At 39.3% G+C, this 10,448-nt stretch overlaps 1 protein-coding gene across 2 annotated transcripts in view; it reads right to left on the bottom strand.

Moving 5' to 3' along the window:
- Positions 1-117: 117 nt before the first annotated feature.
- CRACD (capping protein inhibiting regulator of actin dynamics) overlaps positions 118-10,448 on the bottom strand; it is a 55,067-nt gene continuing 44,736 nt past the window's right edge. For both annotated transcript variants that reach the window (XM_057376118.1, XM_057376119.1), the window contains 4 exons: positions 7,838-10,448; positions 6,613-6,803; positions 5,475-5,640; positions 118-3,026 (listed from right to left, as the gene is read on the bottom strand). The exon at positions 7,838-10,448 ends at the window's right edge or, in 1 of these variants, runs on beyond it. In XM_057376118.1, coding sequence (XP_057232101.1) covers positions 2,866-3,026; positions 5,475-5,640; positions 6,613-6,803; positions 7,838-10,448 — 3,129 coding nt within the window. In that variant the 3' untranslated portion in view covers positions 118-2,865. The remainder of the gene's footprint in view (positions 3,027-5,474; positions 5,641-6,612; positions 6,804-7,837) is intronic.

Below are 10,448 nucleotides of genomic sequence, written 5' to 3'. Positions count from 1 at the left end.
CAAATCAAGTACTTGCAGTGACAAAAGTACACTTCACTGAGGGCATTTCCTGATTCAGTCTTCTAAAAGAAGATAGCAGAAACTCTTATCTTGCTTTCGTATCCATTTTGAATCTTATGTAGTACATAGTATATTTGTAGCACTGTGRAAAGTTCTATTTGTAAGGCAAACCCGAACTCCGTAATTAGCAAAAGGAGACACAGAGGACATATATCAATGATTAGATAATTTTGACTGGGTTATAGTTTAATAAGAATTAAAATGACAGTATAATAAACAATTGCACTTTAAAACATTTGAAAAATTAAAAAAGTACACAACAAATACCCCACAATTATACCTCTTATAGTTTTTATACATTACTATATGAACATAGAGGTTAATCAGATATAACCTTGTCAAAAGAAATGGTATTTTGTGTTTGTAGAAGTTACAAAAAAATTGAGACAATATACTACATAGTGGTTTGTCTGGTTCTTAAAACATTTTTGCTGTTTTAAACTGGGTARTAGTATTTTGGATTTATTTTTACAGATTTCCAATACTTTATCAGAAACGGTTGCAACAAAGCTAAAGCAAAGTAATGCTTCACTTCATTGGTATTCAGTGCAAATCTTTGTTCATTTAACATGAAATGTCAGTTGCACRCGTACATTTTAGAAATGTTTCCATCAAATACTGTACATAATACAGTTTCCATTGTTACACTAGATACCTTTATGTTGAAAAAAACTCTGCTTTGAAGCTTTAGCCTAAGACCATCCTTAATGAAAGCTCTATTCTATGTGCTGTAAATGGATTGTATTGGAAAATTGCATCCTTATGTCATGCACAATAGCACCTAATTTTGCTATACTTTTCAAAATACCAGTTATCTTTAATCCTGATTTACTTCACCTTCTCTGTATTTCTACCTGGCTCCCCCTCCCAAGAAATAATTGTGAAGATGGATTTCAGGTTGTCTAGTTATTACAAATCCATACTGCAGGCAAACAAACTTGGAAAAAATGTAAATTTAAGATGCATTAATTCCTGGTGCTAGCAGAGCAAAAGTAATTACAGGGCCACTTTTTTCTTCRGATATTGAAAGCATTAAGTTGTTTCTTTCCCCAAGCATTTGAGAGCAGCATTATCCCATTTCTGTTTAAAACATATTAATTACTTATATTCATGGTGAAAAAGTTACTTTAGAGATTGTGGTTTTAAATATGAAACTGAGCAAAACTGATGGCTTAAGACACTCAAGATAGCCCATCTTGCTGCTGCACATCTGCTCGATCTAACACATCCATTGTGTTTGTGCTGTTGTAACCATGATACTGAGCCCCTGTTGGCTCTTTGGTGGGACARTGACTTTTGCTGAAACTCCTTTTTGATTCTGGGAACAGAGTATACAACAGGTTTCATTCTGTTTTTTGCCTAGTTTAAAATGCTGTTTCTCATGCTGCTTACAGCATTTTGGCTAAAACACTTCCATGAAGTATATGTTGTATCATTGATAATGATGTAATTCCTTTTCATGAAAATGTCTCCCTTTATGATATTGTAGGCTTAAAGTTTCCTTTGAGCCTCATGGTTGTAAGGAGACTTTCAATTTTTACTGAAGTCTTCCTTGTAAATAAACTCAGTTAATTTATTTAATAGGGTGACATTTTAAAATGCAGACCTAACGATTTCTATAGGATGTTGAGGATAGTGACATTTTTTATTACATTTATGGACTTTATCCTTGTTTTATAAGGGGGAGGGGGTGGACATTTCTCTTTTAGTTACGTGAAGTAATAAAGTGTTCAATTGCCACAGCAGATACCTGAGATGGGGTAAGTAAACTTCTTTCTGAAGTGTTCTGGCTATATTGGTCAAAGTACAGGAAGTTATCTGAACTACCTGAAGTTGCATGTGGAGTAAAATCGGGAAGAATGCAGAGTTAAAAGTCCTGAGACTCTCACTGACTGAGCTCTTGGTTCTCAGTTAACTTCAGTTCTGCCAGTCCTACTCCTGTGGGAACTTACTGAGACAAATTCTACAGCTGCATTCACACAGGAATGGTTTAATTCCAGTCAATTGATTGAAGCTGTAATCCASTATCACTGTCTCTATGCAGCATAAATATGGCCAAGCACAAACAGGGATGCACTTGAATGACTAGAAGAAACAGTGAATCCCTGACTTCCTTCTGAAAACTTAATGATATTTGTTTAAAAAAATGTAGCTTTTTAAGCAGTATTAGTTGTTTTCTGCCTAGAAGTGAGGGAATATAGATGTAGTGTATTAATCCTATGGTGAAAGAAATTACCTCAGCATTTGGATGGTGCCATCTGTCTATTTATCATTTGCATGTGAATGGTGTATCCTGACGCTCTTCATTAGGGAAAAAAGTTTTCAAATAGCAGGCAGAACTGACAGTTCATACAGTTTAACATGTTTAAATAAATTATGACTTAAGGGAGCATGCATCTTGCCTTAATTTCAACAACAAAGTGCTGAAAAAATTTCTGAGATCTCAAAYGTAGAGATCTAAAATTCCAGAACTGAATACCCACCAAATTTAGGAAGCTTCTGAACCCTTATTCTGTTCTGGCCCTTCTTATGACACCTGCTAAAATTTACAGCCAGTATCTGAGCACTCTTTTAAGTTTTTGAGAGAGTCTGGCTGTGAAATTTTTGCCATGATCTCCTTTAGCTATTTATCAAAGCAATGCAATATATGACTTGAGTAGACTTTACAGTGAGCTAGAGCAAAATGGTAATCAGTTCAGTTTTCTGTCCTTCCAATACATGCATTTTCAGTTTTGTCATGTGTAAAAMGCAGAATAAATAAAAGAAAGCAATCAATAGTCAGCAACAGAGATGWAACTGTACAGTCTACTTTATGATCTGTGGACAGTCACTCCAGGCTTTTGCTTTCCTCTTGGCTAGAGCCAGCCAGGCTGGTTCTGTTGACACTGGGTTAGCATCAGGCGTAGAGAATCTCTTGGCCACCTCCTTTGTCACTGGAGTTGATGGAAGAGAATCTGAAATTTCCACTGTTTTATGGGATAGGGAGAGGAAAAAAAAAAACACATTAGTTGAACCTGGTGCTTTGTTGCAGGATTCTAGAGGTTTCACTTTTATGCGAYGATGATCTGATCTAACACTAGACATTTATTTTCAACACTTTTCACTTAAATCTTACTGTATATGTAAAATAATCAAGTTAAGGGGAGCTGAGTTTCCTTTTTCAGACATGACTCCAAGTAATCACAAAAATAGGGACAAAATTTTTAGTCTCTATGAGATCCAAAGAAATCATTTCCAGTTTGCCAGTGTTCCTCTAAATATAATTACATCTGCACCATAGCAAACAATGGAGGAAAAAAGTCCTGTCAAAACCTATGGAGTTGAAACTTATGGAGTAACTCTGACAATCTTAATTACAAACTAACTTCTCACACATTTCCCCCCTCCCTCCACTTACACATTTTCTTTTTTAGGAGCCAATTTTTTTTTTGTTAAATGTTCAGATTTCCAATTACTTTCAGTTGCATTTGATTTTCAGGTTTTGAATGTGTATAAAACCTTTAAAATTGCATAGATGCTTTAAAAKTGCATGGATGCCAGAAAGTGTTCTATTTTTCTTTTTAGGGCATCTTTAATCATATATTTTTATCTTTAAGTAAATGAATAGTAGCAGCAGCAATTGCTGTAGATGGACTCTGAAAAGCTAATTATTTTAAATGCTATGGTAATTTATGCTGTTGTAGAGGTCACACACTTTTATCAGTTCCTGTTGCACAAGGCACAAGTGCAAGTCTGAAATACACCACCTTCTTCAAGTTGTGGGCATTTTTTAATGTCCTTAGAGGAGGACTCAGCAGACTTCCATTTTAAACATATTCTAGGCTGGTCTTCTGTCTTAAATGCTCTTCTAACTGTGGGAAGCCCAAATTGGTCTTACTACCCACAAATATATGTATGTATGTGCAGTTGCTAGTGGCTGCCTGGCTCCAAATGCAGTCAGTAATCACAGGACAATTCAGTCACTATTTCTCACAGGTCAGTAGAGTTCTATGCTTTCACTTTACATAATTCAAAATTGGCAATTCCTCGTCAATTTCTTCCTGAACTGTYGCTCTAGTGCAGACAGAATTACCTTGGATAATTGGGTTTTGGCCCTTTGATCTAATTTGGCATCATCTATTGTGATGGAGTTTGATTTCTGCGAGGATCGACCATGTGCAGTATAACAATGCCATGCTGAGTCTTACGGTTGCAATAGAGCACTTTGACAGGAATGCTGTAAAGCATGAAAGTATCGGGCAATTTATCTAAGATCTTAGAATGCTTTGGGTTGGAAAGAACCTTTAGAGGTCGTCTAGTCCAACCCAAGATGTTCCATGTGACGTTCTTGGGGATATCTGCGCTGGTGTGCRGCTGCAGTGTGACAATCCAGCTGCTGAACCGACTGGATATAGGCATGTGTAGGGTTTTCCAGCYTGGGACAGTCTGTAATGCAGAAATGGCCCCGCTTTAGCCTTTACTGTTACAAATCAGATGAGTCCCCTCATTTCTTTCAGTAGCTGCATTTCACAGTTCTTGGTGTAGCGTGGTACTGAGTCTATGCAGCTGATACATGTATTTACTTTCAAAAAAGCCCATGCTGTTTACTCGTGCAACTTTTAATAAGGTTTCTTCAACATCTACCTGCTCCAAAACCTTTTCCCTAGGACTACTGTTAGCTAGGGAAATACAGGCAAGTCTGTATTTCAGCCATGACCTTATACCGCCCCCATTATTATTCCCTKTGGGGAAGTCTTTATTTAAATTTGCCTGCCTCGTGAATATGGCACAGTTTCAGCTTAACTGAAGTGACAAATAAAGCAGCAGGTTCTGGTTCCAACCTTCCATACCAAATATTTGACTGGGAGGGAGAAGTCCTAAATTCAAAGTAATAAACTACCTTCAACTGAACTGATCATTTTTTGCATTTTTCAAATGAGAATACTTATTTCCAGTACTGGGGGGTGAATAATTCTTGACAAACTGGGAGGTGAGAGAACACAACATGCTTCATTTCCTGCACAAATATACTCAGTAGAAGTTAAAAATCATTCCCCCTCTGTGCTAACCCTCAACCTAAAGGCAAAACAGTACTGCAGTTGCAATTTACAGTAAATCAGATCCCTGTAATGTGCATTAGTCATGTTCCAAAAATATTTTTGGATATGGCTTGGGGCGACAGCCTAATTTCATTAACTTGAGCTGGGGCAATTCTAAGGAATTGCAGCAGTGCAGCCTTAATAACCTGGGGAACCTKGTAAAAATCTGTTAAAATTATGTATTTCCATCATAATGGGCAGCACATGAGAAAGGAATAAGTCATATTATTCTGTTCAATGTATTTGTAGCAGTAGTATATGAGGGGAAAAAGTCATTCACTTTCTCAAAACATGGAATACCATTTTCTACAGTGAATCTGAATCTCTTAATTGTACCTGTCACAGAAGTTGGAAGGGTGTTCGACTTTTTTAGATGCTCCCTTCTTTCTAGTCTTGACACAGCAGTCTCAATTTTCTTCTCTCCTTCTTGACTTGCAGGTTTCTGCAGTGTGCTTGTTTTGCCGCTGCTGCTTTTATTTTCTGACTGATTACTTGCAGCAGCCTAGAACAGAGAAGGAAAACTGCTAAATGAGAAACAGTCTCATATGTAATGGCTGCAAGTTAGAGATGTCTCACTCGATGATTTCATTCATCACTCGTCCTTTCCTTAACCTTCCTTTTTSGAAAAGGATCACAACACTGATACTTCTCAAACCAACAGTTATTGAAGACTGTAAAAGCCCACCATGAAGTTAAATTTGTCATATTGTCATTTCGGTCAAAATACTGAAGAGTTTGAGCTAGCCTTCCTGTTAAATATAGCCCTGAAGTACAGTGTGCATCAGTGGGCAACTTCACACTCACTGCTGTTTTATTCCATCAGTTGTACCAATTCCACCAAAATATATTTAGTTATCCACATGAAATCCCTTTTTACCATCTGTGGTATCTATACACAACATCACCATCACTGTGGTACTGTAATTTCCTTACTAATAGAAAACCATGGAGAGTAAATAGCTATTTGGAGAACAGGAAAGAAGGGATTGAATTCAAGTATTTGGATGTATCATGACTGTTCATTTCTTTTGTTCATCTGTATTTTACCCAAATAGCACATGCTACAATAAAAATAAATTCAGACCTATTAATATTCACCTTTAAGTGCATATTCCAGCTGTTATTCCCCAAGCATTASAGGTTAACATCTCATTTACTTGAGCTCTGAAAAAACCACATTGCACACAATTTTTCTGTTCCRTCACCTGCATAGTAGTTGTGCTTATGACTGCCATTAACTACCACCTGGTATCATCAGAGTTTACAGAGAAATTGTCAAACCACTAAACAGTATTTTCTCCGGGAGGTCTCAGTTTTGCAAGAGGGAACTCCAGACTTCCCGGATATTTTTTATTCATTGTCATTTTAGCTTTTAGCTAACCAAACATTAAAAAAATTCCCACATAACAAAATTCGCTAACCATTATAATTAGTGTCAGTTTTTCTAATGGGCAGGTTTCTAAAGACTGCTTACTATTTCTTTAGCCAGTTTCTCTGCTTGCTTTGCCTCTCTGGCTTGTCTCCTCTCTTCCCTCGTAGCTTGCTGTTCACGAAATCCCTTTTGCTTTTGCAGTGCTAATGTAATCCAAAGCGGTTGTGAAGTTTCCACTTTTTCCATCAATTTAGAGCCATCTAAGGAGTGCCTGCTCTGGAGAACAGGCTTTTCTGAAAGAAAACATGACAAGAATTGATTGAGTAATGCACATCTCTTGTCTTGAGAAAACCCCTATAATTTTTCTACCTTGTGAAAATGCTAAGTCCACTGAATGCCATGTCAGTCACAGACCTTTGTGGACTGCATGGCAAATCCTGAAACAGTTTTTAAGCCTCAGGAATAAGACCTAATTTAACACACTCACCCAGCTGTCCAAAGTTATCCTTTTTTTTTTTTTTGGGGGGGGAGGAAAGCAGCAATGCTACTGAGATACCATCTTAGAAGTGTCCTGATGTTTGCAAAATTAAAGAATGAAAAAAAATGGGATTTCCCAATGAAACGCTGCATTCCTGCCTCAGTCTTTTGAGTGTCCTTACTTTGAAAGGGTCATTACCCCTCTTGAAAACAATACTATTTCAGGACACAGAGGCTTTCAACTCTCCTCTGAAGACCCATTATGGCCACTCTAATTGTTTTCACAACTGAAGGCTGCCTCTGAAGCACAGACTGTTGTGCCCAGCTGAAATGCTTAAATAAAAATTTTGCCTAGGAAAAAGGGACCTAGATCTTAATATTTTTTAAGCTAGATAACATTCCCTTAAAAAGAGAAACAACAGACTGTGTATTTTAGAAATTACATCCTCTGCTCTGATGACACCATTATACATGGGCCACAGAGTCCATCGCCTGACGAACTAGAGGCAGAGGTAACATCTCTGCCAAGGAAAAACACACACAAACACACAGACACACTCCTTTTACCTCCCTGTAATTAATTTCAGTCACACTGAATTTGTGGGCTTCTGAATTACATTATGTGAATTACATATTACATACATATTACATACATATTACATACATATTACATTCTGAATTAAAATGGGAATTCGCACTAATTCAGACAGCCCTAAGCAAAGTCATGGTCCTCCACAAATAACATGCCAGGTAAAAATTGTGGCTTAAGACCAAATGTCTTCCTCTGGACCTCGAGTAGCTCATTTTGGAAATGCTGATCATAGCTAAATGTGCTTTGAAAGATACATACCTTTCTTCAATGGCTCAGGCTTTTTGTCATTTTTTTCTCTCCATGGAATACTTAGAGATGGGAAAAATGACTTCTTTTCTTTGATTTCTTCCTCTTCATTTTTGTAGTCATTGGATGGTGTGGGTTGCGCTGCATTTGCTCTGTCTTCTTTTCTCCATCCAGCATCTGATTCAGCTTTAACCAGCCTTTGTGCCAGCATTTCAGATAGGTTTGATCTGTTTATTTTAGAGAGAGGAGATGATGGTGGGGTCTGGCTGGTGGGCTTTGGAGCTAAAGCAGGTTTCTGTGGGACCGGCGACTTGCCTGCTGGTTTCTCATGAGCAGGCAGAGCACTCTGGCTGGTGGCTGGTGGGACCACTGGGGTGCCCACAGATGATGGAAACTCCACCACAGTAACTGAAGAGTCTTTTAAATTACCAGGGATGTTTGCTCTCCCCATGCCAGGAGATGTACTTTCTTGTGGAGCGAAAACAGGGGACTCTTTCTCACCTTCTGTTGAGGTGAGTGGGTCAGGCACACCATCAAAACTGTCTCCTGCACTGTATCTTTTCTTTTTCTTTTGCTCTGCCTGTTGATCATAATGAAAACGTAAAGAGTAGTTTGTCCTTCGTAACTTTATCCCAAAAGGAGAAGTATTTTCTTCTCCATTTGGTGGTGTTTTATCTGCTTTTTTTGTGCTGTTATTTTGCTGATTTTCCAGAGCACTGGGAGGTTCTGGCTGGGRTAATTCCTTACCCGTAGAATGTGGAGAACTTGGAACAAGGAAAGATGGAAGATCTTTTGCAAATTTACAGCCTTCGGTGTTGTCTGTCACTTCACTATGGGTTCTCATTTTCTCCTTAGGCTTTTCAGCCAAGTTATCCTTAGAAGTGGAAACCATGTCCTCCTTTGAATGAGGAGATGAGCCAGTGGWTCTCCCCACAGCCACTGTTTCATTGCCTTTTGCCACATTTACATTCTCAGCATCTGAACTGGTTTTTGAACTTTCTGAAAATTTCTGCCAAGCTGGTGTTATGGAGAACTTTGCATTTGCAGAGAGGGTTTTCCTCAAGTTGCCGTGGGGAGCGCCACGTCCTCGAGGTGTCCAGTCATCACTGTGCCTGCAGACACTTACTCGGTCTCTCTCATTATATTTGTTGTTTTCTGYGTTCTTTAGGATCCTGGAGCGGATGGAGGCCAACTCAGCCAGTACAGCCTGGTTGTCCAATGCCTCTTGTGCATGTTTCATTTTACTGCTGCTGGGTTTGGGATCCTGTCTTTTTCTCTCTGACTTCTCTGGAGAAGGAATATCCACATTTTTCCTCTCTTCTGTTAAGCCAAGTAATGATTTACAAGCCGTGTCCTTAATCTGGTTCAGGTTCACTGCTGTGCCACACAGCTGTGCTCCAGTAACCAAAATAGCTGTGTGGGGCACACACACGGATGATGGGAGGGAATGCGAGCCCTTACTGATAGTGTGCACCCTGCAGTCTTTGACAGATGGAGAAGAGAGTCCTGCTCCTTTGATGGGCATGACAGGACTCAGATTCACTTTCTGAAATATGATCTGTTTATCTCCAGAAGACACTTGAAATGTGAAGGGCCTGGATGCCGTTTGTCTTTCATCTACCTCTTGCCACCGAAGTTCTTCCCCTATGCGTTTTTGCTCCTGAGCCTCAACTTCTCTCTTCAGCTTCTGGGCCAGCATTTCTTCTGCTGTTTTATTCCCTTTTTCTGGCTGTTTGACTTTTTGTGGACTTGATCGTTCCTGGAGCTTCTCCTCTGCTGAACGCCTATCAGCCCCTCCAGCAGAACAAAGCTGATCTTTTTCCTGTGGCTGTTCCAAGGATTTTTCTTGYTTTGACTGAAGATTTTGTCCTTCTGTGCCTACCGTCTGCTCTTTCAGCTTGTTACGTTCATGTCCATTTTGTTCCTTTTGCTGCTTCAGTTCATCTTGTAGTATACTGTCTGAACTTTCCATGTKCATTTGTTTTGTGAGCTTGTGTTTCCTTGGCTCTTCCCGTTTCTTTTTCTTATCTGTCACTTGCTGGGGTTGTTCCTTCTCGGTCTTTTCTTTCTCCTTCAAATGCTGTTTTTGTTCCTCCTGTTTCTTCTCTTGTTTGAGGCTCTCAGGCTCTTTCTCCTGCTTCAGTTTTATTTCAGCTTCTTGAAGCTCTTTCTCTTCTATCTCTTGTTTCTGTATTTCTTGCTTATTTTGTTTCTTGAGTTCTTTTTGTTCCTCCAGCCAGTTTCTTTCTTCTTCCTTTTGACTGTCTTTTTCAGTCCTGTGTTGCCCTAATTCATCCAGTGCTGGCCTCTTCTGCCCCTCCAGCTCTTGTCTCTCTTCCTCCTCCAGATCCTTGTGCTTCTGTTCTTCCCATTCCTGATGCTTCTGCTCCTCCAGTTTCTGGCATTTCTGCTCTTGCTGTTCCGGGTGCTTCTGCTCCTCCAGCTCTTGTCTCTGTTGCTCTTTCTGTTCCTGGTGCTTCTCTTCCTGCTTTAGTCTCTGCTGTTCCTCCCATTCCTGGTGTTTCTCTTCCTCCTGCTTCATTCTCTGCTGTTCCTCCCATTGCTGGCGCTGCTGCTCCTCCAGCTCTCGCTTCTGTTTCTCTTCTTGTTCCTTGAGCTTTTG

The sequence above is a fragment of the Malurus melanocephalus genome, unplaced genomic scaffold, assembly GCF_030028575.1.
Source record: "Malurus melanocephalus ecotype Western Australia unplaced genomic scaffold, MMel_1.1 scaffold_270, whole genome shotgun sequence".
NCBI classification, from domain to species: Eukaryota; Metazoa; Chordata; class Aves; order Passeriformes; family Maluridae; genus Malurus; species Malurus melanocephalus.
The sequence above is the reverse complement of the archived record's forward strand: the minus strand, read 5'-3'. Positions and strand labels throughout refer to the sequence as shown.